The 27,272-nt window shown below is 42.0% G+C and overlaps 1 protein-coding gene across 1 annotated transcript in view; it reads left to right on the forward strand.

Annotated features, from left to right (window-relative positions):
• AFF3 (AF4/FMR2 family member 3) overlaps positions 1-27,272 on the forward strand; it is a 559,977-nt gene that overhangs the window by 261,419 nt on the left and 271,286 nt on the right. Inside the window, 1 exon segment of the mRNA XM_036873523.1 lies at positions 5,336-5,383. Coding sequence (XP_036729418.1) covers positions 5,336-5,383 — 48 coding nt within the window.

A 27,272-nucleotide genomic window follows, 5' to 3' on the forward strand; every position in this document is an offset into this window, starting at 1 on the left:
GGCTGTTATGACAGATTTCAAAATGTAATGATAGGGAAAGGGGGTGGGTTCATCCAAGTCGGAGTAAATACAGCTCAGTAACCCAGCGTGAAGCAACAGCTACGAACCCTCACAAAATGCACAGTAATTAAAATTGGCGTTGCACAGCCCTCCTCAGTGGGTACCTTTCCAAGGAAAGCAATGACTTTATTGTGAAAAAATATAAACACAAATTTGGAGATGTAAATTACATGCATGTTTTAATCTTGTTCATAAACACTGAAAGCTTTTAAAATGTAAATATAATCAAAGTGCACAACTGCAGCTGAAACCAGATTTGAGAAGGATTTTGAGAAAGAAAGAAGGTGAAAGGCCCTGCAGTCTTCCCGACCCTCACACCCTGCCCATCCCAACCCTACCTACCCATCTCCCCCCCACCCCACCTTTGTGGATTCGGAAAAGAAGAGGTAGAATTCTGCCCTCCAGTTTCTGAGGACACAAATCCTTGTCTCTAATTTGTCAACATCACAGAAGAGATGGTTAGTATTAACCTTTTCTCTCCACTTCCTCTCCTGCCTTAACCCTTTTGGTCTATGCGTGTGGTGTTTGAGGTTAATGAGTATGATCCAGAGTGACTAAGCATTGGATAATTTGCAGCATGGGAACGAAGGAGGAAATTTATCCAAACACTATCCAGATTCTTCTATTTCCATACTTTAAGCCCGAGAGTGACCTCAAGTAGAGCCCGTTCTAAAGGTTGAGCTTGGAGAAATAGCATTAGATAGTAGAAAATTGACTGCAGTGGTGTTGAAGAAATGTGTGTGGGTTCTACCTTGACTGTCCTTTGCTGCCAAAAATGATTTTGGACAAGACTCTTCACTTCACTGGGCCACAGTTTCTCCATCTGTTGAAGTCATTGAATTGGGTAAAATGAGCTCTAAGGTTCCTTCCATTTCAACCTTTCTGTAATATTGTGCCTCACGGATCCACTCCAATCTAAATGGGGCCTGGGAAATTCAACCCCAATGTGGTACCCTTCCCCAGGTGGCCCCAGGAGTCAGAAATGTTCCAGACGAGGGCCAAGATTTTCCTCTGCCAAAGCTCCTCCACTCTGTAATTTAAAGCCAGGACTCCCTGAGACTTTTGTAGGAAGTCTTTTGTCCTGGCCTCAGTTCTGCACATGCTCAGCTGGGCAAGGGGCCCTCCCAGGAGGGAATGACCTGATGTCTGGCCAGACCATCAAAGTTCACGGTTGGAGTTGCCATAGAGATGACCCAGTGTAATAATTCTGCATATTTCATCTACATTGATGAGGGAAGTATTTAGCAGGGCTTTTATATTCTGTTCCTCTCTCAGTGTGTTCCCTTTTCAGAGTAGGGTAGTGGAAATTTATAGGATTATGGGGAGAGATACTAAGGGCCACCTGTCATTGATATAAATCATTTCAAATGAAATTATAGTGCGGTATTCAGGGGAAGCTTAGTTTCAAGGAACCAAATATATCAAGAGTCTTTGTAGTAGGTTGTGAACCTGGGTGAGTCCACAGAGAGCATGAAGTCAAGTTTTCCTTGATTGATTGTTTTAAGGTGGAAAATAAAAAGTACATTGAGAATTTAGCATTTGCTCTCCCAATATATTACATGGTAGGAAAGGGGTTGGGATTTGGAAGTAGGGTAAGAGAAATGGTTGTGGGTATGAAGATGCGTTTTCCAATTCGACCACTGATTCCCACCTGAGCTCTGAAGGAGGTCATTTCAAAGAACCATTGAGCCCTGGCCTGGCTGAGGCTTCACCACACAGCCTTTGTGATGGTTGCCTCTGGCTGCCCTGGAAAGGAAACAGGGTTTGGGCTGGTTCCAAAAAGAGCTCTCTGATCTAATTTGATTGGAGTAGCAGAATGGTGAAATTTCCAGAGCAGTCCCGGGATAAGGCATTGGGAACAGAAGTTGGGGGTGTGTTAGATGTATGTTGCCAAACTGAACTTTTGGGAAAACAAGAGAAGGGATAAATATAGGAAAGAGGAATGAAATATTAGTAAAAAGCTTTGGGTCTTCTAATCTTATCATGATATTTAACACTGTTTTTCTTGTTTTATAAGGATAGACATATATGTTATGTTCATGCACTGTTAGCGACGGTTGTGCTTTACACATTTCGTTATTGACTTTTTTAATGATGAGACTAGAAAGGAGTAATTTATGCAAAGATAATGTTCCTGTTTTAACTAAAACATCAAATAATCCATAAGGAAATAAACTTCACCTAAAAGTTCTCAAACTGTTGAATTAAAGTCCTAACTATAAAAACCAAAACTATAAAACTCGTAAAAGAACACATGGGTAAATCTTTATAACCTTGGATTTGGCAATGACTTCTTAGACACGACACCAAGAGCAAAGCAATAAAGAGAAAAATAGGTAAATTGGACTTCATCAAATTAAAAATTTTGTGCATCCATGAACACTATCAAGAGGGTGAGAATACATTCCAAAGAATGGGTAAAAATATGTGCAAATCATGTATCTGATAAGGTCCTAGTATCCAAAATATATAAAGAACTCTTAACAAAACAATAAAAAGTTAACAAACCCAATTTAAAAGTGGGCAAAAGACATTTCTCCAAAGAAGATACACAAATGGCCAAAATGCACGTGAAAAGTTGCTCAACATCATTAGTCCTTAGGAAGATGCAGATTAAAGTCTCAACACGATACCATTTTACACCCTTTAGGATGGCTATTATACAAAACACAACAAAACCAGAAAATAACAAGTGTTGGTTAAGATGTGGAGAAAGTAGAACCTTCATACGTTGCTAGTAGGAATATAAAATGGTACAGCCAGTATGGAAAACAATTTGGCAGTTCTTCAAAAAGCTAAGCATAGAATTGCCATATGATCCACCAATTCAACGTGTAGTTCTATACCCAAAAGACGTGAAAACAGGTATTCAAACAAAAACTTGTGTACAGATGTTTATAGAAGTGCTATCACAACAGCCAAAGTGGAAAAACCAAAATGTCCATCAACTGGATAAACAAATGTGGTCTGTCCATAACAATAGACTGTTACTCAGCCACAAAAAGGAATAGAGTACTGACATAGGTTACAACGTGGATGAACCTTGAAAACATTATCCTAAGTGAAACCAGCCAGACACAAAAGGCCACATGTTATATGATTCATTTATATGAAATATTTAGAATAGAAAAATCCATAGTAACAGAAAGTAGATTAGTGGTTACCAGGAGCTGGGGAGAGGGAGGAATGGGGACTTCCTGCTTAAGGGGCATGGGGTCTCCATTCAGGGTGGCGAAAATGTTCTTGAACTAGATAGTGGTGACATTGTGAATGTATTTAAGGCCAGTAAATTATACACTTTAAAATGGTTAAAATAGTAAAGATTATGTTTTGTGTATTTTACCACAATAAAAAAAAAAAGTTTCCAAACTATATAAACATCATAGAAACTCTGGTAGTATGACAAACAAATGAGCTCAGGTTTGCTGAGGAAATGCATATATTTCCGGCACAGCCTTTGGGACTGGGGAAAGCTTCTGGAAGAGAAAATGTACATGACCGAGGATGAGTCCTGTTTCCTGGTCCAGACTCACTGTTCTGTGGCCTGGGGCAAGTCATGTAAACTCTCTGAGCCTCAGTTGGGAGCCTTGGACAAACCTTCTGTTTCTGGGTAGGAAAAATCTCAATCACTTGTGGGACATTTTCAAGCCTCACGCACTTGCATTCACCTTGGCCTCTTACCCCGTGTGAAGGGTGGAATATTTCTGATGGAATGCTCTACTCCCAGGAAGAGCGGGTGGGGGACACACACAGGGGTCTGGGAGTGTGAAAGTACACTTTCTGGTGGAGCCTTTGTAATACTGAGAAGTCCTGGAGCTGGTTGTGATAGCGCTCACATTCCTGGGAAGGGCAGGAGGTAGATTCATTCATTCCTTCCTGTGCCGCCCACTGGCAGATATTCACACTGAAAGGCACAGAGCCCCTGAGTGGGTGGAGGGTCTGCCCTCGAGGGAGGAGAGATCGTTCCAGAGTCCGTCTGTGAACGGCAGTTGTGGTGAGTGTGCTGAAGAGGAAAGTAAATGCTGCGTGGATGAGTATTCCAGGGCTAGGGATGGTGCTTTGAGGAAGTCACGGTTGACCTGCCTCTGAAGGGTGACTTGGAATGAACCAGGAAAACCAGGACGGTGCAGATCAGCATTCCTGGGGGAGAGAGAACCGTGAGGAGGAAGGAGAGCAGAGTGGGCTTGGGGAAGACATCGCGAAGAAAGCCTCATGCTGGGAGGTCGTGCTGAGTCGTGGTCAATGTCATTGAATTAAAAGGCCAGGGAAGTATTTTGCTGAGACCACAGTAGGCACTTCTACCAGCAAATGCTGCTTTCACGTCCCCACAAAACTACTTCCTGTGCTCTGGGAGTGTGTTACCAGCAGTAACCACACAGCATCTCTGAAACTTAAAATGGTCCCCAGAGTTGGCTGTGACCCGAAGCCACCATTCCTCAGAGCCTATACCATCTCCCCAGCACAGGGCAGCGTGGGTTACAGAACCAGTGGCTCTGGAGTGTGACACCCAGCCTATCCTGGGAGTGTTGGGAGAATGTGTCTCCTTTTGGTCTTCTGGGTTTTGGCCCATCACCCAGTAAACCTAGGCTCTGAGGATGGTAGAACTACCAAGAGTTTCACTTGTATTCGGCAGGACCATTGCATGTATTTGGGGGGTGGACCGGATCCATCTTTGTGGTGTAGGCCACATTTCCTTCCACACTTTGATGGAACCCAAGCTGAATGGAGCTCATACCTGCCAGTCATGGGCTGTACTCCTGGGAGCCTTCCCTGCTTAGAGTTGACGTGGTTGGAGGGCCCAGCGCTGCAACTCTGGGGCCCAGCACTGCAACTCAGGACCCGGCCGCCCCGTCCACAGTGCAGCAGTGCGGGAAGGGAGGGTGGTCACAGGCTTGATTGGAGTTGTCCTATTAAGGAAAGGAGCTTGTTACAGTGGAGGATTCCTGGACTGAATGTCAATATTATGACATAGTATGAGTGTGTTTCGTGTTTGGTAATTGCAATCATTGTTGCTTTTGTTGTGGTCATCCATGTACAATGCTTGGTGTCAGTCTATCTCTTGTAAAAATAAAATACAGTGTGTGTGTGTGTGTGTGTGTGTGTGTGTGTGTGTGTGTGTGAAAAAAAAAAAAGGAAAGGAGCTTATCTGTAAGTCCTACTTTAGGCAAGGCCCCCTGTCCAAACTCTGTTAAATTTGGAAGCTTATGTGTCATTTCTTCTCTGTAACCGTAAGTCTGTTCTATCTGGCTTAATGTTTTTTCCCCTTTGCTTGCAGGAGAGTAGATCTGGAGAAACCAACAGCTGTGTTGAAGAAATAATTCGGGTAAGGATATTCTTTTACAAATCTTACCAACTGGTTGACATAGATTCCAAATGGAAGGAGGTGCAGCTGCAGTGTCAAAGCGAGCCCATTGTTCATGTGTTGTTTGATCTTTACCCTTTCTGGGGGTAATCACCTAAGTTGCCTAAACAACAGTACTTTACAAAACAACTTCTAAAGCTTCCTTTAGAAACCTAGGAGCTACACCTTAATCTGGTCCCTTTGCACAGGCTGAGGTGACACTGTATTAGAGGGATCAGCTGGAAGACAGAACAACAGAGTTGAGATGAAAAATATGATTGTGTTCACATTTGGACGCCCCCATTTATCACCCTACTATTTAAAAGCATCTTTCAATAGTCTGTGCTTTCCAGTCAGGCAGGGGTCGCCTGGTTATTTTTCTCCCAAACTTAATTAGAATCAGAAGCACTCTGACGAAGAGGTGATGCTCAGCGTTGAAAATTTATTTCCATATTGTTATGCGTGTTATTATTTTGCCTGTTACTCTCTGTAAGCCTGTCCTTTTCATCACCATCATCTCACGTGCACGGCCTCCGTGAACTAGTTTCATGCGCAGATGCACTTAGGCTGGGCTGTTCTGCCATATTAGTGTTCTCCTGAGTATCCAAACTTATAATCAGGATGTCCTCTTCAACCTATATTTTGTCTTCAATCATATTTTTCATCGGAATAACCTAATAATTTATAGCTCTCAGAAAGCTGATATTACACTGGGCAAAACACCAAGGCGAATCAGACCAGATGGTGTGGCAATTCTCTATAAAGAAAAAGAGAAACTTTATTTTAATATGTTCTTAACTTTTGGGCATCCTACACAGTTCTTCTTGAATTGCTAGTGAATTACAGTAATATGGTTATGTGGTTTAAAATTTTACATTAACCATCAAATTGTTTTCAGCGGAAGGATTTTTATTTCTTCCTGGAAAGCATTATTTCATAAACAAATTTTTTCACTCTCAAATTGATTAAAATAATTCATTGAAGTTTGATTTGATGAATTCATAATGATTTTTGTTTTTCTGGCAGAGATTTATATAGAAAACAGTTGTCAAAGTGTGGTAGCTTCATTTCTGGCATTTAAGTATATGTTGAATAAAATACGTGTTGTATTTTACATCTAAATGATCTCTATCTTGGGGCCTTGTTTCAGGTTAAACACAGATAGTGTAAAATGCAGATGTACTTTTCCTATTTTTCTCTTTTAACATACTTTGATGTTTGGGGTCCCAGTACTCAATGTTCAAGCCATCTTCCTTTGATTGGTTTTGGTGTTTATATCTGCAAAATGATAATACCACAACACACCAATCCCCTCTTTGGTTTCTCTGTTTATGTTTAAAAAATCCTACCCCTTCTCATCCTTTCTTATCTTTTCTGAGGATATGGAAGAACTCTGTTATTTGACCTTTCTGTTCTCTATTCTATGCAGGGCTTGACGTTTATAAAGAGTTTGAGTATTTCTCATACCAAAACGATATACTTTAGAGAAGCAGTCCACAACTTTTTCGGCACCAGGGACTGGTTTTGTGGAAGACATTTTTCCACGGGGGTGGGGAGGATGGTTTCAGGATAATTCAAGCGCATTACATTTACTGTGCACTTTATTATTATTACATAGTAATATATAATGAAATAATTATACAACTCACCATAATGCTGACAGGAGGCGGAGCTCAGGCGGTAACGCGGGCGATGGGGAGCGGCTGTAAATACAGATGAAGCTTCGCTCGCTCACCCGCCGCTCACCTCCTGCTGTGTGGCCCGGTTCCTAACAGCCACGGAGCGGTGCCAGTCTGTGGCCCGGGGGTTGGGGACCCCTGCTTTAGATAGTGAAAAATTCACTTCAAATAAAACTGAATGGTGTAGTCAAGAGTTTAAAGCATTATTTATTTTTTTCTTAAGAGAGCTGATGAGAGCCTGGCACCCCGGCCCCACTCTCCTACCTTCCCACGATACTGACCCCTAATCCATCACACCACGGGTGCCGCCCCTGCCCGCCTTGAATCAGGCGTGGAGCAAGAGGGAAAGCCTGGACCAATGAGAGAATTGATTTATGTGTATGTGCGGGGTCAAGGGTAGGGGGGATGCTGCCTTCATCGGAAGACAGCTGAGCTCTGAGTTCCACACTTCCCAGAGCTTGTGAGGAGTGTTCCAAAGAGGAGATGGTATAGACTGGGAAGTGATGGTGGTGCTGGTGCTGTCGTGTGAGCATCTTTCTCTCCCCTCACCTGGCAATCTCAGGTGTTAGTAGTGGTCTAACTTCAGGAGCTCCTAGAGGATCATGTCTGTTTCCCAGTTTTGCCTGGAATGTTTTTCTGGCTGTCACCTGCCTCTCACACCAGGCAGCCCCAGGATCGTCTTCCCCTCTTATCCTAAGTATCTCCTCTCCTGCAAACACAAGCGCAGGGCGCCTTCTCAGTTACAGCCTGTTGGATTTGTTGTGTATCTGTCACACATCAGTATTCTTCCCACACGGTGGCCCTAATGTTTGGAATTTTAGAATTCACGATTTTGTGGAACGAATAAATAAATGAGTGAGTGAGTAAAAGAATCCTGCAAAGGAGAATGATGAGTATCATTGTGATGGCTCACAGATTCCCTTTGCTATAAATCACGGACAAGATGTATTGGCTTTTTTAGTGCTCGGTTCCTGTGAATCATCTTTGTGGAGCCCAATTTTCCTTACCAGTGGTCTCTCCCCTTGGAATCAGCTCAGGTAAACCTGATGTCGTCAAGGTCACCAGAGGTACTTACTGCTTGCAGCCATCTCGTTTTAAAAAGGCTCTCTCTTGTTGTGGAGGAAGATCAGGGTCATGAAAAATACCTTAAAATAATGAAAATGGAGATGGTCATTGGACAAGTGTTTGTATGCCCTTTCCATGTGGGAGGTACTGGAAACATGACCTCTGGCCCTTTGGGAACCGACAATGTGCTGGAAGAGATAGATACTAAGTTTTTTTTTTTTAATCTCATAAATAAATGTATAATGTGAATTGTGGTAAATACTCAGGGTTTTATGAGCGCTTACTGTAGGGTTACATTACTGAATTTGGGGTCAAGAACTACTTCCCTGAGGAAGCAGCCTTTGAACTAAGAGCTGGAGGGTGAGTAGGAAAGCAACCTAAGGAAAATGGTGAAGATTCCAAGCAGAGGGAATGAAGAGCTCGGCTTGTTAAAGACCCAGGAAGGAAAGAGAAGGCCCGCGTGGCTGGAGAGCAGGTGGGAAAAGCCAGGCAGGAGAGGCCAGTCGTGCTGTGCTTTCCCAGCCACATTCAAGAGGCTCTAAGCACAGGGGAGCCGGTGAAGGATTGGAGCTGGGAGTGATGTGATCAGATTGGCAGTGTAGATGCACCGTTCTGGCTGCTGTGAGGAGTGGCTTGAGGGGAAGAAGGAAGAGGAATGGGAGGCTGATGCAGGTTCCAAGTGAGGGATGCTTGGTGGAGACGTGGGAAGATGGAGGGAGATGCTGTGTTGGGTGGGGGAGAAGAGGACATCCTCTGTTAATTTTTAGACGTGCTGAGTTTGAGGTGCCTTTGTGATGTTCAGGTAGACGAGGGGAATGTAGAGAAACTCAGAACAGAGGTCTGAGCTGCAGGCCAGCATTTTGGATGAATTAGCACATTGGTAGTAAAACCATGGAAATGGGTACATTTGCCTGGAGAGGGACTTGAGGCCAAGAAGCAATGAGAGCCTAAATTCCACCATTTCAGGGGCAGGGAAGGGAGGAATATCCACTGGCAAACGAACATGAGAGGGAGTGACTAGAGAAAATTGTGACCGTGAAAAGTCACAGAATCCAAGGAAAGAGAGTTTCCATTCAACAGGGCGCAGAATTCCTGAGAGGACACGAAAAGATGAGGATCTAAAGCCACCCAGTGGATTGGACAACAAAAAGGTCATTGGTGACCTTATGGAGAGCTGTTTCTGTGGAGGAGAGGGGGGCAGGGTCCAGACTGGAGAAAACTGAGAGGATGGAGTCCCTGAGTTTAGAGACCCCTTGTGAGGAGAGGCTGTGGTTTTCATTCCATTTATTTCCATTCCATTTATTTCCATTCCATTTATTTCCTACACAGTCACGACCACCAGTGAGGATAGGCTAACATTTATTGAGCACTTACTATATCTGGGACACTCTTCCAAGCTTCTTGCATGTGTTTTCTTATTGGACCATCACAACTGCCTTCTGTGTAGTTGGGAACTATTATCATCCCCATTTTACAGAGGAAGAAACTGAGGCGAGGGGAGGTTAAACACAACTGGCCAAGGGCACACAGCTACCACATGGTAGAGCTGGGATTTTAACCAGCACCGTCTGGGACCAGCACCCCCTCTCTCTTACCTGCTGTGCTGTCTTATTAAAGGAAGAAGCCCCCCCACCAGCTCATTCATGAAACCACTCAGGCATTTTGCTGTGAAAGGGAGGTTTCCGGTTCCCATGTGTGTATGATCTGAAAGTGCCCGATCACACGTGTGTGCACTTGAACTCACGGAGGTTTTATGGCCGTCAGCAATCTCACCACCTTTGAACTTCTTTCTCCTCCCCCCTCTCATTTTTGCCGAGGTGACTGTTTTCAAGTCATTTGAATATTACATTATGTTCTCCAGTATAATTATTTTTTATCCTCACTCAGAGAATTTCAATCCTGGGACCTAGTAAATCTGTGTATTACTGCAAAATTCATTTAGGAGATGGGCACCAAGGGCTGGGAGCCCTCATCGCTGACATATGTTTGTAACACAGTTTTCTAAGTTACACTGTATTTCATCCCTAAAGGCTCCAGTGCTGTAATACTTAGGTGCTTTTCCTAGCATTATCCATTAACGTAGAATGGCATTAACATTTGTTCAGCAAATAAAATCTGTTTACAACTTAATGGGGTTGTACAGGGCTGGAATCTAGAATGCACAGACTTTATGCCACACGGCTCTAGATGGCGTTTATTGCCGGGCATTCCTCATAACGTAGGGAGCCTTTGTCATAAGAGACCAGTGTTTGAGATCTGGTTTGGATTTAAAGGATGAATTTAGAGACAATCTCAGTGCAACATCTGAGCAGATTATCTTCTTGGCTTTCATCTTTAGTCACTAATTTAATTCCAATTTCCTGTGAGATATTCATGGCGAATATTTACGTAGAGTTGCCCTTCTGTTGACATGAAAGGAGTACCTGGGACTTGTTTAAATTCTGGAGACCCAAACCAATTTCCTGACGCTATAACTGAACAGATTTCCAGCAGACAGAGGGAACTCCTTTTCCTTGGTTTTCTAGAAACTAAGGAGCCTCCTAGGCAAGATTTCCAGTTGTGATGCTGGGAGATCTGTGAGCGAGGAAAGAGTTGAGATTCCCATCACATGCAACGCACATCATCATGGCCCCCTCACGTGTTCAGACCCTGGATGGTGAGCCAAGAGAAGCCTTGTGCTTAAATGTCTACATGCTCCGTAACCCACATGAAAATATATTAGCCACTCGGAGAAAATAGAGAACAAAGGGACAACTTGTTTTAAGTGATCTGTTTGGGTCGTTCGCAGAGCTGGACCTAGGTCAAATCTCCCGTTTCAGACCAGACAGGCGTTTCCTGCCTCATGTTGTGTGTTTTTTTTTGTTTTTTTTTTTATAAATTATCTCATTTGTTTCAAGTAGTAAAGATTTTATTCATGACAAAATGAAGCCCACAAATGGCAAAATCAATCCGCGTATAAATGTAGAGGAGCCCGTTTATATATCCCATTACTTGTCATAATAAAATCGAATCAAAGCAAAAGTAAACCTCCTGGAGGTCTAGAGAAATTCACCAAGCAAAAGCTACATGTTTTATCCAAGATAAATGAGTTTCACTTGGTAGTGTTTTGTTTTGATTTTTCTTTTTGCAGTTGGCCACTTGGATGGATAGAGACAGCAGTAACACAATTTATATCTTATTTTACATCTGTAGGTGCATTTTTACTAGATGTTATTATATTTGTCCTTTTGGCTGAAACCAAAAGCCCTACTTAAGTGACTCCATTTCTCTGCCAGGGGCATCCTGGTGCCTGTAAGGGGTATGCAGCAGCTTGCTGCTTGTTTCAGGGCCATTTGGCTACACTTTGTAGGCTTTGTGATGACTCTGGAGGTGTCCAGTTTCTAACAGAGGTGGGACGAGAATACTCTAATTCAGAATCTGTTCCGAGCCCAGAGGATTTGGGGTGATGGCCAAAGGGACCGTGAAGGTCTGGAAGTTCCCATTGGGAGTGAATGGCTTTGCCTTTCTGTTTTTACCTGTCTCCTTCTGATGCACACGGTTAGACATCACAGAGGCATTTACAGAACCAGGGGTGTGGAAGACCAAGGGGATGTTAGCAGCCCAAGCAGCATATATTCTGTGGGAATATACTCTCTGCCCTCATAGTCAAGGGTGAGTTCTGATACCGCAGTCAATATCTTTGCATGGGTGTTTGTCAATATCTTACTGTGAAGGTGGGGACTGGAAGACAAGAGGAGGTCCACACATAGTGTTAACAACAGCTGGATGCCACAGGCCGTCACGGAGCTCACGGTGCCATGTACCTCCTGCTGTGCCCAGGCTGGGACAAGGGAAGCATGTCAGTAGCCAGACTGCACCATGGCCGGGGTTTCCAGCAAGGTCAAAGGCACACCTTCCCCATTTCTCGTGAAGAAACTTGGAGAACTTCAGCACTACATTAGAGGACTGAGGCATTAAGTATACTTGATTTTTAAAGTTTTCTGTTGCTCTAGCCTTGCAAGGCACATCCACCGAGCAAAGAGATAGTGAGACTGGGCTCAAGACAGAGTCAGATTCTTGGAGGTCCTCTGCAGAGCCACACGTGCTCTGGCCCCAGTGGTGTTCCAGCCTCATCTCTCACCCCTGCCCACCTCTCACTCTGTACATGGCTTCTGCAGGAGCGGCACCACAGCTCTCTCCCTCACCTCCGGGCTTCACTCATGCTCTTCCCTAACCCCAGAGCACGCTCTGTCTGCCCCTGACCCCGAACACCCGACTGTTTCTTGCATATCTTACAAGCCTCACTTAAGATGTCACTCCCTCCAGGAAGCCTTCCTGATTGCCAGAGTCTGAGTTAGATGCTCTTGTTCTGTATTCCCCCCCCCCCAAGTACCCTTTACTTTTATCATAGCACTTATTGTACTGAGTCATAATTGTCTTTCTTAAGCCCCATTAGGCTCTTACCATCCATCTCCAGGAGCTATCAAACTGCCTGGCATGTAATGGGTGTTTAACTAATGCTGAATAAATGGATGAGGAATAATGAATGAATGCCTTTGACCTTTTGCTCAGTGTCTGTTTTTCCTCTCTACCTTGTTGTCCTTCCAATCCTCCAACAAAAAAAGATTGAGGTGCTGTCCCCCTGAAACATAAGCTCTCCAAGGACGGCCAAGATTGTTGGGTTACCTGGGAGCACTAGAACATTCTACATTTCGCACAAATTCAAGAGAGATGAGAGTTCACCTAATAACTCCTGAGGGTTGGAAGTGAAAAGGCATTCCCAGCTACTGCTGGTATCCACGCCAGAAAAGCTCAGACCTTTTGTATCTGCCACTTGTAGTCTGATTATCTTTCACGAAACTGAGTTTTCCATTTTGATAGCTAATGAATGTGATGTACAAGTTGAAGAAATCAAGATAATAAATTTGCAGGGATAATTTGGTTAATCACCATATTGCTGCTCGTGTAATCGAGGGAGGGAAGTCAAAGCTATTTCCACTGCTAATATGCTCCATGTAAAGTAGTTCTTGGAACAATTACCCAAAGTTATCAACTCAAGACATACATTTTTAAATTGTACTTATTATCATGAAAACCACACACGGTGTTCTCTTTTTTCAAATGGAGGGTTGTGAAATTACACAGATTTGCTGCAAATTACTATTGTACACATACAGGAAAGTTAAAAATAATTTCTAAGATCAAAAATGATAATTTGAGGATTGACAAGATACAGGCCTTGAAAAATTAGAACATCTATCTAGATATTAATCATATCTTTTAAGTAAGACATAATTACCTGTAGTTCTTACACTTATAATTATTTAGATCATTATAATGGAAAAAACTTAGAAACCTGATTATTCTTTTGCCATTTCATTTATATGCTGTTTTATAAATTCTGATATATTTGGTTTATAGTTATGCAGTTTGTATGTTTTTAATGGTTGTTGGATGCAATGAGATGTAAGTATTTTAAAAATGTAGGGGTTGAAACTCAGGACATTTTTTATGACTTTTAGAACATGTGCCCGTATTTATCTACAGGTGGTTTTGTTCTGATTTTGAAAGCTGTCCACACACAAAGCCCGCAATTTCAGAATGGGTAATCCAGTTTTGGCATTCTTTAGGCTCCTAAATTAACTGTTTTTTGCACATGAGGCATTTCCCCATTTGCACATGGCTCCATTCCTGGGCCCACGTGTAGCCCAGAAGTTCTGGAGAATCGCTATGCTTGGCCTGCTTCCTGAACACCTTTAGTTCTGCTGATAAATTAGGAAATGTACACCTCTTCCTGTCTCTCCAGATACAGTAGTCCTCTTTTATCCAAAGTTGCAGTTACCCATGGTCAACTGAGGTCTGAAAATGTTAAATAGAAAATTCCAGAAATAATTCATAAGTTTTAAATCATATGCTATTCTGAGCAGAGTGATGAAATCTTGTGCCATCTTGCTCCATCCCACCTGGGATGTGAACCATCTCTTTGTCCAGCGTATCCCATGCATCTCGGTATCTATCTCGGTACTGTGTTCAAGTGGCTCTTATTTTACTTAATAATGGCCCCAAAGTGCAAGAGTAGTGATGCTGGCAGTTCTGCTATTCTCTGACTGTGCCTAATTTATAAACTAAACTTTATCCTAGGCATGTATATATAGGAAAAAACAATGTGTATAGGGTTTGGTGCTACTTGTGGTTTCAGGCACCCACTGGGGGTCTTAGAACATATACCCCATGGATAAGGGGGGATTGCAGTATTGGGCTGGAAAATAATGTCATATCCTGACACTAGCTGATTTATTTATTACAGCTTCTCCCTCTCTCTTTCCTCCCACTAAAAAGGTGTACCTATTTATGCAAAAGTATATCTTTCTCTCTCCCCTGAATTTCCTAAAAAGTTACAGGCGTTGTAACCCATGGACAGTTTCCTGTTTATTATTACAACTTTTTCATTACAATGTTTTCATTTTAATGCCTTATTTTTTATTGTAATCCTAAATAATGAGAGGTCTGTGGTTCTGTAGAATTAAAAATACTAAAAATTTTATATTCTACACCTTTTTTTAAAAAGAAAGTATTTTTCTATGAACATTGATTAGGCTTCTGAAACGTGATTAAAAATCCTAAGATCAGCATGCTTATTATTGACATATTATGCATTAATTTAAAACTCTATGCCTCAGCTACTTGTAAATATCTTTTTAGTAATCTCAAATACAGATTTATTTTTGCATATAAAGTACATATTTTCTAAAAATCACCCTGGGATTCTATATTAATTTAACAGTATCGATATATTTATATCTGCATACTTACTTTACGAATCATTTTAGCCTTCCCTTCTCTGGCAATAACTTGTGATCTCACAGTATTTTTGGTCAGTTTTTAAACATATTTTTGAATTCAGTTTAACAGTGTCTATCTGGGTGGGGGAGAGGGAATGATAGGCTTTTATTTATTTTTCTTATTTTTTTGCAATTTTGGAAGATATTTTATTTTATATAATTAAAGAGTACTTTTTTTCGTAAACATACTATTTTTAATAAAATATAATCTATAAGGGCAAACATGAATTAAGGATATGATAAAATAATGATTAAAGTAAATCCTACTGTTTCCTTTGTAGAATATAGATTATTATAAGTGGTTACTTTTTATTTTCCAACTTGGCAACAGTTTAGTACGATAAGCCCAAGAGAAAAGTTAATATATTCAAGATATATTAATATCTGAGTTTGAATATGTAAAGTATTTTTTAAAAGTAATATTATAAAAATGAAAGTCCTTGAGCATATTGCTGACAGGACAGGCTTTTAAAAATAGAACCTTTCAAGTTAGCTAAAAATGTTGGTACAGCTTCTGAAAAATGACCGAATCTCCCAAAACCTACCCAGGCTGCTTCTCTGGAAACCAAATGACAGTCTTTTACCCAGCTTCAAACAGGAAAGCCATTTGAAAACTCAGCTGCAGATAAACTAGAGAGAAAGAGGAAAAGGGAGAAAGAAAATCCAGCCATGATACATGAAGAAGATGGTGTCGCGAGAGGTTCCCTCCAGTGAGAGTAAAACCTCCCCTCTGGGCTGCAAAATGAGCGTTGATCATTCTGACTTTTTCACTTTGTATTTCCTTGGTTTTTTCAATGAAGTCTCTCACTCAGCCCTCCACCCCGCACCCCAACCGCAGACTCTGGAAAGAGGCAAGAAATGAACACTGAGTTCTTTTGGACGTTCGCTGGTTATTGTTGTATGAAATCAGGAGATCACTGTGACATGAATACAGACTCAAGAGCAGATTCCCAACAGGTTCAAAACAGTGTAGATGGTGATGGGGGAGAGGGGGGGGACTCATGGTAACTGGAGTCATCTAGAAAGATCATCAGCAACCCTTGGATAGTTGAAATGATTAATCACTTCAGCACAAAAGAGCACAAAAGGAGATTTGTTAAGAATAAGCGGGGGACAGAGTGCTACCTCCAGGGGTGACAGGCCTGTCTGCTTAATAATGTATTTTTAAAGTGTATGCCACATCAAAAGCCAAGCACGTGCAAATGGAGGAAAATGGAAAGAAAAAGCAGTGGGCAGAATACTTAGTGCATTAGAACAAATGTTTCCGAGATCAGATGGGCAATAATTTTGATTGGAGCAGTTTTTAAATGCATTCTTCCGCCCCACCCAACCTCCCACCCCCAGGGTCTTAGCAGCACTGGGAAAATTCACAGTCTCTAGAAGGATGTGTGCTGGACCTTTTATCACTAAAAACGATAACGAGCCCATCAAAGCAATATTGTGTGATAGCCCCCCTTTCTTTGAGGTGCAGGGGTATCTGAATAGTCTCCTTGGACTAGAGCAAACTCCATGAATTAAAGCAACAGAAGCAATAATGATAGCATGGCTTAACACGCATTGATGGCTTTCTGTGCCCTCGATGTCTGTTACCTCCTTTAATCCTCACTCTAACTCTAGATGATGTCATCCTCATCTTCCAGAGCAGGAAACTGAGATAAGGGGAGGGGAACACATAGTAAATAAGAGACGTGGTTAAGGTTTAAACTCCAGAGTCCAGAGCCTAAGTTCATAAACCAGATAGAGTGATTTTCTTAAAAGGCTGAATATTTTCAGTACATAAGACTAGGCAAATTCTTCTTGTGGGGATGCATCAGGACTCTTGTGTTTGTACCACCTCTTTCTCATGGCCTCGAGGATAGGAAAGGATGCTCATGGCTGCAGTTGTTGCTTTAGAAGCCGCACAGCGTTTCTGAGGAGTTAGATGGAGCGTTGATGCCTGCGGTGTGGCATAAGGGGTGCACGGTGAACACAGAAGTACCGTTGATAGTTCCTTACAAATCGGTCTTGAGCGTGTATTCACGTGTAACCTAGTTACTGGCAGTACATCTTGAAGTGCCAGCTTCTTCTGCATCAGCCTGTGTTTTGCTGCCTTCCAGAAAGCTCCATATTACTGACACCACCTGCTCATATTACCCTTCGTAAGAGCCCCAAGAGTCAACACTGTCCTCCTGCCCAGGAGAGGGGTGGGTGCAAATGTAGAGCCAGAGGCACCGAGAGGTCCAGGTGGCCGCAACCCGCACCCCTGACTGCACAGGTGTGAATTTTCACTGCAGCTGGAGTTCTTGCATCAGACACTCTGTTCGGCAACGGCTCTGCCGCTGACCAGCTTGGTAGCATTGAGTCAATAGAGATTTCAATACAGTGCACAGTTTGCAAAGAAGAAAGCTATTGTTCTTGCTCATTATTTGATATGGCTGTAACATCTGTTGCCAGATAAATTTGTGGATACAAACATCTTCGTGAGTCAACGTGCCTAACCAAATGTTTTCATTCATCAAACGCAGTTCTGGAGGTAAACCAATCTTGCAAATCTGTGATTGAAATCAACCTTTTATTTTGGAGCTGATGACTGTTAGCTGCCATTATTCTCATTAGGATAATCAAGTATTTTCAAACTCGTTGGAGATGAGGTTCACTTAAGGAAATCTCAGTCTGTAAAATCCGGTTGTAGAATATTTGCGAGATTAGCTCTTTATTGCTAAGAAATCATTGTTTTGCTAAAGGACTCCTGCCTACAGGAAAGGATTAACCTAGGATTAATAGCAAATTCCCCTAGATATCTAAATATCTAGAATCTAGATATCTGCTTACAGCTTTTTTACAACTTAGCATTACTAGAAAACAAGAGTGTTGGAATCACTTTGAATTTGATTTGACAAACGATAAAATATAAAGACAATGCTTCCTTGGAATAAAAATGAAAGCCAGTGGGACATTATAAATCACTTTACAAAAATGTATTTTTTTTTTTTTTGTACAACTGTTCAGGTGCGCACACTAAGCAAAGCAGCTGCAAAGGGAATAAGTGCAGACTACACCCCCTGGTGGAACATTGTTTGATAGGTGGTTGATGGCGTTTTATCTCTTTAAGTACAGTTGAAGTGCTTATTTAAATTTCCTTGCCTTCTTAATTATTGTAAACTACGTTCATTTATGTCAATTTATGCCTGTTAGTCGCTTTTACAAGTGTATGGTTATACCAAGTATGCCTAATTATGAATCAGATTACCCAGGCAAAGTAGTTTTTATAATATATGTTCTGGTCTACTATGTTTCTCAAGACTCCCTTTGAGAGCTCACAAAGGATTAAAAATTATGCATAGCTTCTAACTTATAGGAGTATTTTCACATTGAAATAAACTTGGTAGATTGCTTGGAACAGCTGTCTTGCTTATTGGCAAATGACATAGAACCCTCCTACTTAAATATAAATCCTTCCCACGTTAAGACTTATCCAACTGAGGAGAGCAGAGTAAGACTCAGAAATCTGCTTGGGCTTGGAAGGACAGTGAATTAAAATAGTGGAAGTCTTCAGAGAGGTAGGTTGAGAAAATCCCCAGCTTCCACATAGAGCCTTAAAAGAAGACACAAGAAGGGAAATGGGTTGATATTCCTGTACCATGCATGAAGGATTATATCTTTTCAATATTGTGTTTTTCATTGACATACAGATTTAATTTCAAATAGAATGAGATTGCCTACATTTCTGTATGATTTTGTAGCACCCAGCAGTATTCTCAGTAAGTACTTGAATGATTTATTGAAAATCTAACTTCATGAAAAAACTGACTCATTCAATTTTTACAGACATCTTATATATCCTTTCAAGTATGGGACTTATTACTTGTTAATTATTTATATTCAACACCTTGAGTTATTACTATAAAAAAGTCAGTGAACCCTAGCATCCAACAATGAGTAAGAGCTGGAATTTTACGTGTAGAAAATTCATGTCTTCATGGGAACTCAAAGGCATCTAAAATTATAAACTGCTTTTACATCTGTTAGGAATCCACTCTTGAGTGAATTAGGAGTTTATAATGACACCTGTGGTTACTTGAAAATGAAGAATTGGGCATGCATATTCAGCTTAGTCAGTAGTGAGTTTTCTTTTTTTTTTTTTAATTGGGGTATAGTTGTTTTACAATCTTGTGTTAGTTTCTACTGTACAGCGAAGTGAGTCAGCCATATGTATACATGTGTCCCCTCTTTTTTGGATTTCCTTCCCATTTAGGTCACCCCAGAGCACTGAGTAGAGTTCCCTGTGCTATACAGCAGGTTCTCATTAGTTATCTATTTTATACATAGTAGTGTGTATGTATGTGTATATATATATATTCAATCCCAGTCTCCTTTAACGGATTTTCTTCTCCTCCTGTGGCAGCAGTAACATGTGGTTGACCCAGGCTGGTTGTATGGCTCAAAGGAGATAAAGAACTGCACACAGCTTGGTAAAGTGCTATTGAAAACAGCAGTGTTTCAGCTCAGAGCTACAGAAGGTAGAGAGCTGGAGAGAGCACCACTTCCACTCTTACAAGAGGAGAAAAAAGCCAGAGAAAGAGCAAATCAGCTACTTTTATTAAACCCATGAAAGAACTGAGGTCACAAGGCAAACAACCTGAAATATGAAGGGAGACAGGCACCTTCAGGGAGAAACAGGACTTGAGCATTTGTTTGTAAGGGACACCACCCAAGGCCATGTAAACCAGTTAGAGGAAGCTTGTATGATTGGCAAAGGTGAACATGGGCTCACAGGAGGGCACCACAAGCACAGGGGAGTTTGCACTCTTTTGCAGGCTTTTCTTCCCCCAGGTGCTCATAGGGAAGACCTGGGAGCAGGCTGGGAAGCCTCACCTGTGGTGTTGGCTAGGGGAAGGGAATTGCAGCCACTGCCGAACCTCCACCCAGACCCATCTCCTCTATCTCTCCTACTGATCAGAAACCTTAATCTGTAGGAAGAAGGGCACACAACTGCAGCCTGAGAGCCCTGGTGGGTCCCCCTCTAGCTGGAGGAGAGGAATGGCAACCATCACCCAAACAACGCACACCCTTCTCTCCTGTCATTCCTTAATCTTCAGGGGGAAGGGCAACCAGAATGCATCCTGAAGTCCCTGTGGGAAACCCACTATATCGGCAGAGTCTGGGGTTTTTTTTTTTTAGAAAAAACAAAAAGCTCTACCCCTAGGGAAGGGTCAGGAATAATGTACTCCCTAACATTACATTACATCTGGAGGAAAGCTACACCACCAAGACTCATGTTCACAGTGCCCAGCTAACACCAAGGCTTAATAAAAACATCAGAGACCATCTTCTCTCCCCAGCTCTCCAACCACTGCACAGACTAGCACTGAGTAAAAAGAACAGTGGGATGCAACTGGGAGAGCTATGCAAAGAGAAGACCCAAAGCCAAGTGGGGAGACTCATAGCCCAGCAGAGAGCAAATTCACATCCAGCCCGACCCCTCATTAGATTAACACAAACCTCCACACTGAAGACCTAACAGAAGGAAAGGCATTCTCATCTCCAAGAATAGAACATACTTCCCTCAGAATCTACTGTCTTATACCACATGTTTGGTGTTCAACAGAAAATTAGGAGACCTATAAAAAGGCAAGAAAAAGCACAATCTGAAGGGACAAAGCAATCATCAGAACCAGACACAGATATTAGAACAATCAGACATGGAACTTAACTGGCTACAATTAACATATTAATGGCTCTTAAGGAAAAGGCAGACAGCATGCAAGATCACACAGATAATTTCACTAGGGTGATGGAAACTATAAGAGATGACCACATGAAAAAAATTGATAAATGAAAAAGAGATGAAGAATGTCTGTAATGGGCTCATCAGTAGGCTGGGCACAGTTGAAGAAAGAATCCAGAGCATGAAGATAAGTCAACAGAAATTACTCAAACTGAAAACAAAGAGATAACAGTGTAAAAACAACAACAACAACAACAAAAAAAAAACAGAACAGAGCATCCAAGACTGGTTGGATAATATTAAATGGTCAAGCACATGTAACTGAAATTCCAGAAGGAGGAAAAACAAAGAGAACAAGGCAGAAGAAATAATGGCCAAGAATTTTCCAAAATTAGTGACAGACACCAAACCATATATCCCAGAAACTCAAGCTCAGAGAATACTTAGCAAGATAAATACCAACACACACACATGCACACAATCACACACACACCCTAATGTATATCATATTCAAACTGCTGAAAACCAAAGACAAAGAGACAATCTTGAAGTCAACCAGAGGAAAAAAAGACACTTTACCAACAGAGGGACCAGGATAAGAATGACAGACTTTTCACTGGTAACCGGGCAAGCAATAAGACAACAGAATAAATCTTTAAAGTGTGAAACGGGAGAAAAAACAAAAAACAAAACAAAACAAAAAAAACCCTCTACGCAGAATTCTCAACAAAAATATTCTTCAAAAGCTAAAGAGAAATAGTTTTCCAGGCAAATAAAAACCGTGGGAATTCATTATCAGATCAACTGGACAAGAAATGGTAAAGGAAGTTCTTTAGGCAGAAGGAATATGATGTAGTCAAAAACTCAGATCTTCACACACAAAAATAAGAGTATCAGAAATGGAATAGATAAAGTAAAACAGGCCCAACAGCATGTAGTAAATGCTAAAGCCTGGCCTTACACCGAGTTCCTTTATTTACTGATTAAGAGGCAACCATTACGTACTATTTAACAGGTAGGGAGCTTGAGCTTGGAAAGTTATGGTGGTTAGGGTTGTACAAGAATGCAAATATACTTAAGGCCACTGAACCATGTACGTAAAAATGGTAAATTTTACATCGTGTGTTTTACCTCAGTAAGCAACTGTTATATCCAAGAAGTGCTCCATAGCATGCAAACATACAGCAATGTTTTCCCTCTCATCTTCTCTCTTTTTAAATTTAATTTTATTTATTTATTTATTCTTGGCTGTGTTGGGCACGTGGGCTTTCTCCAGTTGCGGCGAGCGGGGGCTGGTCTTCGTTGTGGTGCACGGGCTTCTCACGGCAATGGCTTCTCTTGTTGCGGAGCTCAGGCTCTAGGCACGTGGGCTTCAGTAGTTGTGGCTCGCGGGCTCTAGAGCGCAGGCTCAGTAGTTGTGGTGCACGTGCTTAGTTGCTCTACGGCATGTGAGGTCTTCCCGGACCAGGGCTCGAACCTGTGTCCCCTGCATTGGCAGGCAGATTCTTAACCACTGCGCCCCCAGGGAAGTCCCTCATTTTCTCTTGAAACCCTTTTCACGAGCTACTTCTCTCCCTGCTGCTGAATGAAATCTCAGTAGCTCCCATGGCTTTTCCAGATACTACTCGATGATTTTAAAGTTCTCTAGTCACTCTTAGTGACAAAATGTTTCACTTCAATAATTAAAATGCCCAGTCACAAGGCATCATCAAAGCTCTGAACTTCATTTAAAGTTAAAGATTTCTTTCTCCCAACTTGGGTTTCCTACAAGCTGGAATCCTAGGAAGGAAGGAGGCGTATGGCTGTTCCTTCTCTATTTCACTGGCTTGTGCTTTTCTTTTTTTCAGTTGAGGTTTCTGGTTCCACTAGAGCTAGGGTGACAGAAGAGGGGTGAGGGGCAAAAGAAGTCACACTTGCTGGTCCTTGTGAGCTGGCACTGGTGCTTTTTTGGGTTGGTGGGTCTCTCTCTCTCTCTCTCTCTAGGAGAGAAAGAATATTCTTTCTCTCACAGGGTTCTTTAATGGTTCCAAATAGATTTTCCTGACTGTAAACGTCCACCTGTAGCTGCTTTGATGAGGGTGATGCCCTTCTTCTAGTCTAAACGACCTCGCTTCTTTGCCTGTTCTTGCCCCAACCTGGCTTCTGCATCCAGTGGTATAGTTAGTCTCTGTAGATGGGAATGGAGTCCATAGCCGACACAGCCCTCTGTGCTGCCACCCTGGCCCCTCAAGTCAGCCAACGCCCCTGTGGAGTTTCTCAGGCTTGTGTTAGGTATTCCCAAACTCCCAGAGCAAATGTAAAGTCCCCTGAGGGCGATTGGGGTATGTGTGGGTGTGGGATGGGGGCTGTTTAAAAACCCTCTTACTTGAGCTTGAGGGGAGGAAAAACCATCTCCCTTCCCCTCCCTCACTTCAGATGGGGGAGGCAAATGTATCAGTATTACAGCTACTTTCTTCAACGAAATTCTCTTTCAGGGCCTCGGATGAGTATCGAGCAAAAGGTCATAAAAGGCTTTTTTGAGCCTCTGGATGCGAGCTCTGCCCTGCCTAGGTGCGCCTCCCTTTGATTATATGGCATCTGTTGTTTGTTCTAAATCAAAAGACAAAGAACAAGTTCCGTTGTCACATCCCGTTCAGTAGTACTCAGCTTTAGCATGATCAGGAGGTACATGCTTAAATAGAAGGTACACTTAGTAGAAGGTTTGCCACTTTGTTCTGTGTTACCGTAGTATATACCATCTAGGTTACAAATAAAACTCTTCGAGGAAAACATAGGCAGAACACTCTGTGACATAAATCACAGCAAGATCCTTTTTGACCCACCTCCTAGAGAAATGGAAATAAAAACAAAAATAAACAAATGGGACCTAATGAAACTGAAAAGCTTTTGCACAGCAAAGGAAACCATAAAAAAGACGAAAAGACAACCCTCAGAATGGGAGAAAATATTTGCAAACGAAGCAACTGACAAAGGATTAATCTCCAAAATATACAAGCAGCTCATGCAGCTCAATATCAAAAAAACAAACAACCCAATCCAAAAATGGGCAGAAGACCTAAATAGACATTTCTCCAACGAGAATATACAGATTGCCAACAAACACATGAAAAGATGCTCAACATCACTAATCATTAGAGAAATGCAAATCAAAACTACAATGAGGTATCACCTCGCACCAGTCAGAATGGCCATGATCAAAAAATCTACAAACAATAAATGCTGGAGACGGTGTGGAGAAAAGGGAACCCTCTTGCACTGTTAGTGGGAATGTAAATTGATACAGCCACTATGGAGAACAGTATGGAGGTTCCTTAAAAAATAAAAATAGGACTACCATATGACCTAGCAATCCCACTACTGGGCATATACCCTGAGAAAACCATAATTCAAAAAGATACATGCGCCACAGTGTTCATTGCAGCACTATTTACAATAGCCAGGACATGGAAGCAACCTAAGTGTCCATCAACAGATGAATGGATAAAGAAGATGTGGCACATATATACAATGGAATATTACTCAGCCATAAAAGAAACGGAATTGAGTTATTTGTAGCGAGGTGGATGGACCTAGAGTCTGTCATACAGAGTGAAGTAAGTCAGAAAGAGAAAAACAAATACTGTATGCTAACACATATATATAGAATCTAAAAAAAAACCATGGTTCTGATGAACCTAGGGGCAGGACAGGACTGAAGACGTAGAGAATGGACTTGAGGACACGGGGAGGGGGGAAGGGTAAGCTGGGACGAAGTGAGAGAGTAGCATTGACATATATACACTACCAAATGTGAAATAGATAGCTAGTGGGAAGCAGCTGCATAGCACAGGGAGATCAGCTCCGTGCTTTGTGACCACCTAGAGGGGTGGGATAGGGAGGGTGGGAGGGAGACGCAAGAGGGAGTGTATATGGGGATATATGTGTGCATATAGCTGATTCACTTTGTTATACAGCAGAAACTAACACAACACTGTAAAGCAATTATACTCCAGTAAAGATGTTAATAAATAAATAAATAAATACAAATATAAAAACAAAAACAAAAAACACAGTTAAGAAAACCTCACATCTCAGAGACAAGGCTTTCGCTGGGTAGAAATAAGTAAATATGTTTATTTTCCTTTAATTTCCTCACATTCTCCGCCTTCTTAATCCTTTCCTGTTTTCCCTTTGCCTTTTAAAAAATTTTTACAATGAATTTGACCTCAGACAAGAACTCCCTGAGCCAACCTCTGCATGATGGTCCCACTGCCCAGGCCTTTTTAAATAGCGCAGGTCAGAATCTGGTTTCCTGACTTCAAGAGGATCAGCCAGAGGACAGAATTCTTATCGAGTCAGTTCTCTTTTAATTTAGTAAACGTTTCTTATCCTGTGTTTCCCAGTACTACTTGAAGAGCTATTTTTAAAAGACCAGTTTAGCTTGTGGATAAAAGTAGTACAACAATCTACTTACACAAACAGTATCTTTGTTTAAAATGAGCACATTTCAGTGTGATTGAATTGGGATTGGAAGTAGTGCAGCTGATCTTTTTTTTTTTTTTTTTTTTTCTTTTACAGCTACTTTGTTTATTTATTTATTTATTTATTTATTTAATTATTTTGGCTGTGTTGGGTCTTCGGTTCGTGCGAGGGCTTTCTCCAGTTGCGGCAAGCGGGGGCCACTCTTCATCGCGGTGCGGGGACCGCTCTTCATCGCGGTGCGCGGGCCTTTCACTATCGCGGCCCCTCCCATTGTGGGGCACAGGCTCCACACGCGCAGGCTCAGTAGTTGTGGCTCACGGGCCCAGCCACTCCGTGGCATGTGGGGTCTTCCGAGACCAGGGCTCGAACCCGTGTCCCCTGCATTAGCAGGCAGATTCTCAACCACTGCGCCACCAGGGAAGCCCGATCTTTTTTTTTTTTAATTTTATTTTATATTGCGGTATAGTTGATTTACAGTTTTGTGTTAGTTTCAGGTGTACAGCAAAGTGATTCAGTTATACATGTACATATATCTATTCTTTTTCAGATTATTTTCCCATATATGTTGTACAAAATATTGAGTAGAGTTCTCTGTGCTATACAGTAGGTCCTTGTTGGTTATATGTTTTATATATGGTAATGTGTATATGTTAATCCCAAACTCCTGATTTATCCTGGGCTGATCTTTAGTGATATCTTGGGGGCAACTCCACAGCCCACTTCTCCACTCCTTTACAAAGCCTGCCAGCAACGGCTGTCACTATAGACAGATTAGCATGTACCTAACGGTGTCCTTGAAAAACTTGCTGTTAAGAGCTCTGTTATCACATAGCCTGAAAATGTTAAAGAAGGGAAGCACAGACTTTAAAAAATATGTCTTTTTTTATGAGGTCAAACCCTTCATTTTGACACTTAATAAATAAAATGCCCACGTTGCAAGAAATGGGATAATGAATTGTAAAAAGACATAATCAGCAATGACTAAATAATTAAGGGAATTGAAATGCAGAGTCATTTGGGGATGCATTAATAATAACACGATTTGTTCCATATGCTAAGGAATTCTGTTTTTAGAAAATCAGTCATCACACATGTTCCATGGCAAAAAGGAAAAAAAAATTAATGTTGACTAATAGGAATTGTAATTAGATGTTCTGCTTTTAAACAGCTGAATAAAAGATGAAATCATATAGAAAGTATATTTAGATACAAGTCAGAAAGTAAACTGATTATTATTCATAGGGCTGTTAATAGGAACTGGAATTTATGCATCTAGTGGGAATTGTATTAGGTAATTAAGAAAGGGAGTCACACTAGGCTTCCTTTATGCATTCACATTTATGTATCTTCTTATACCAGTGACTCTCGTTTTTCTCATCCTCCACCAACTTAACCGTCAGAGTCATGTCTTGTGGTGACCAGTGAGCATTTGGGGGTTCTGGGGCCTGGCAGGTCTTACCTCCAGGGGATGCTGCATTGGGACACCGCTCAGTCATCGTGTCCCCTGAGCCTTTGTTGGGCATCACCAGCAGGCAAGCATGACTTTTAAGCTTCTGTTAGTTTTCTACCTTCAGAGGTTTCTTTAAAGATCCCTGGAAGGGAGTTCTCTGGTGGCACAGTGGTTAAAGATCCGCCTGCCAATGCAGGTCACACGGGTTCGAGCCCTGGTCCGGGAAGATCCCACATGTCACAGAGCAACTAAGCCCATGTGCCACAACTACTGAGCCCACGTGCCACAACTCCCGAGCCCGTGTGCCACAACTACTGAAGCCCACGCGCCTAGAGCCCATGCTCTGCAACAAGAGAAGCCACCACAATGAGAAGCCCATGCACCACAAGGAAGAGTAGCCCCCGCTCGCTGCAACTAGAGAAAGCCCGCGTGCAGCAGTGAAGACCCAACGCAGCCAAAAATAAATAGATTTATTTATTTATTTATTTTAAAAAATAAAATAGGGCTTCCCTGGTGGCGCAGTGGTTGAGAGTCTGCCTGCCAATGCAGGGGACACGGGTTCGAGCCCTGGTCTGGGAAGATCCCACATGCCGCGGAGCAGCTAAGCCCGTGAGCCACAACTACTGAGCCTGCACGTCTGGAGCCTGTGCTCCGCAACAAGAGAGGCTGCAACAGTGAGAGGCCCACG

This window comes from Balaenoptera musculus, chromosome 13, assembly GCF_009873245.2.
Source record: "Balaenoptera musculus isolate JJ_BM4_2016_0621 chromosome 13, mBalMus1.pri.v3, whole genome shotgun sequence".
NCBI classification, from domain to species: Eukaryota; Metazoa; Chordata; class Mammalia; order Artiodactyla; family Balaenopteridae; genus Balaenoptera; species Balaenoptera musculus.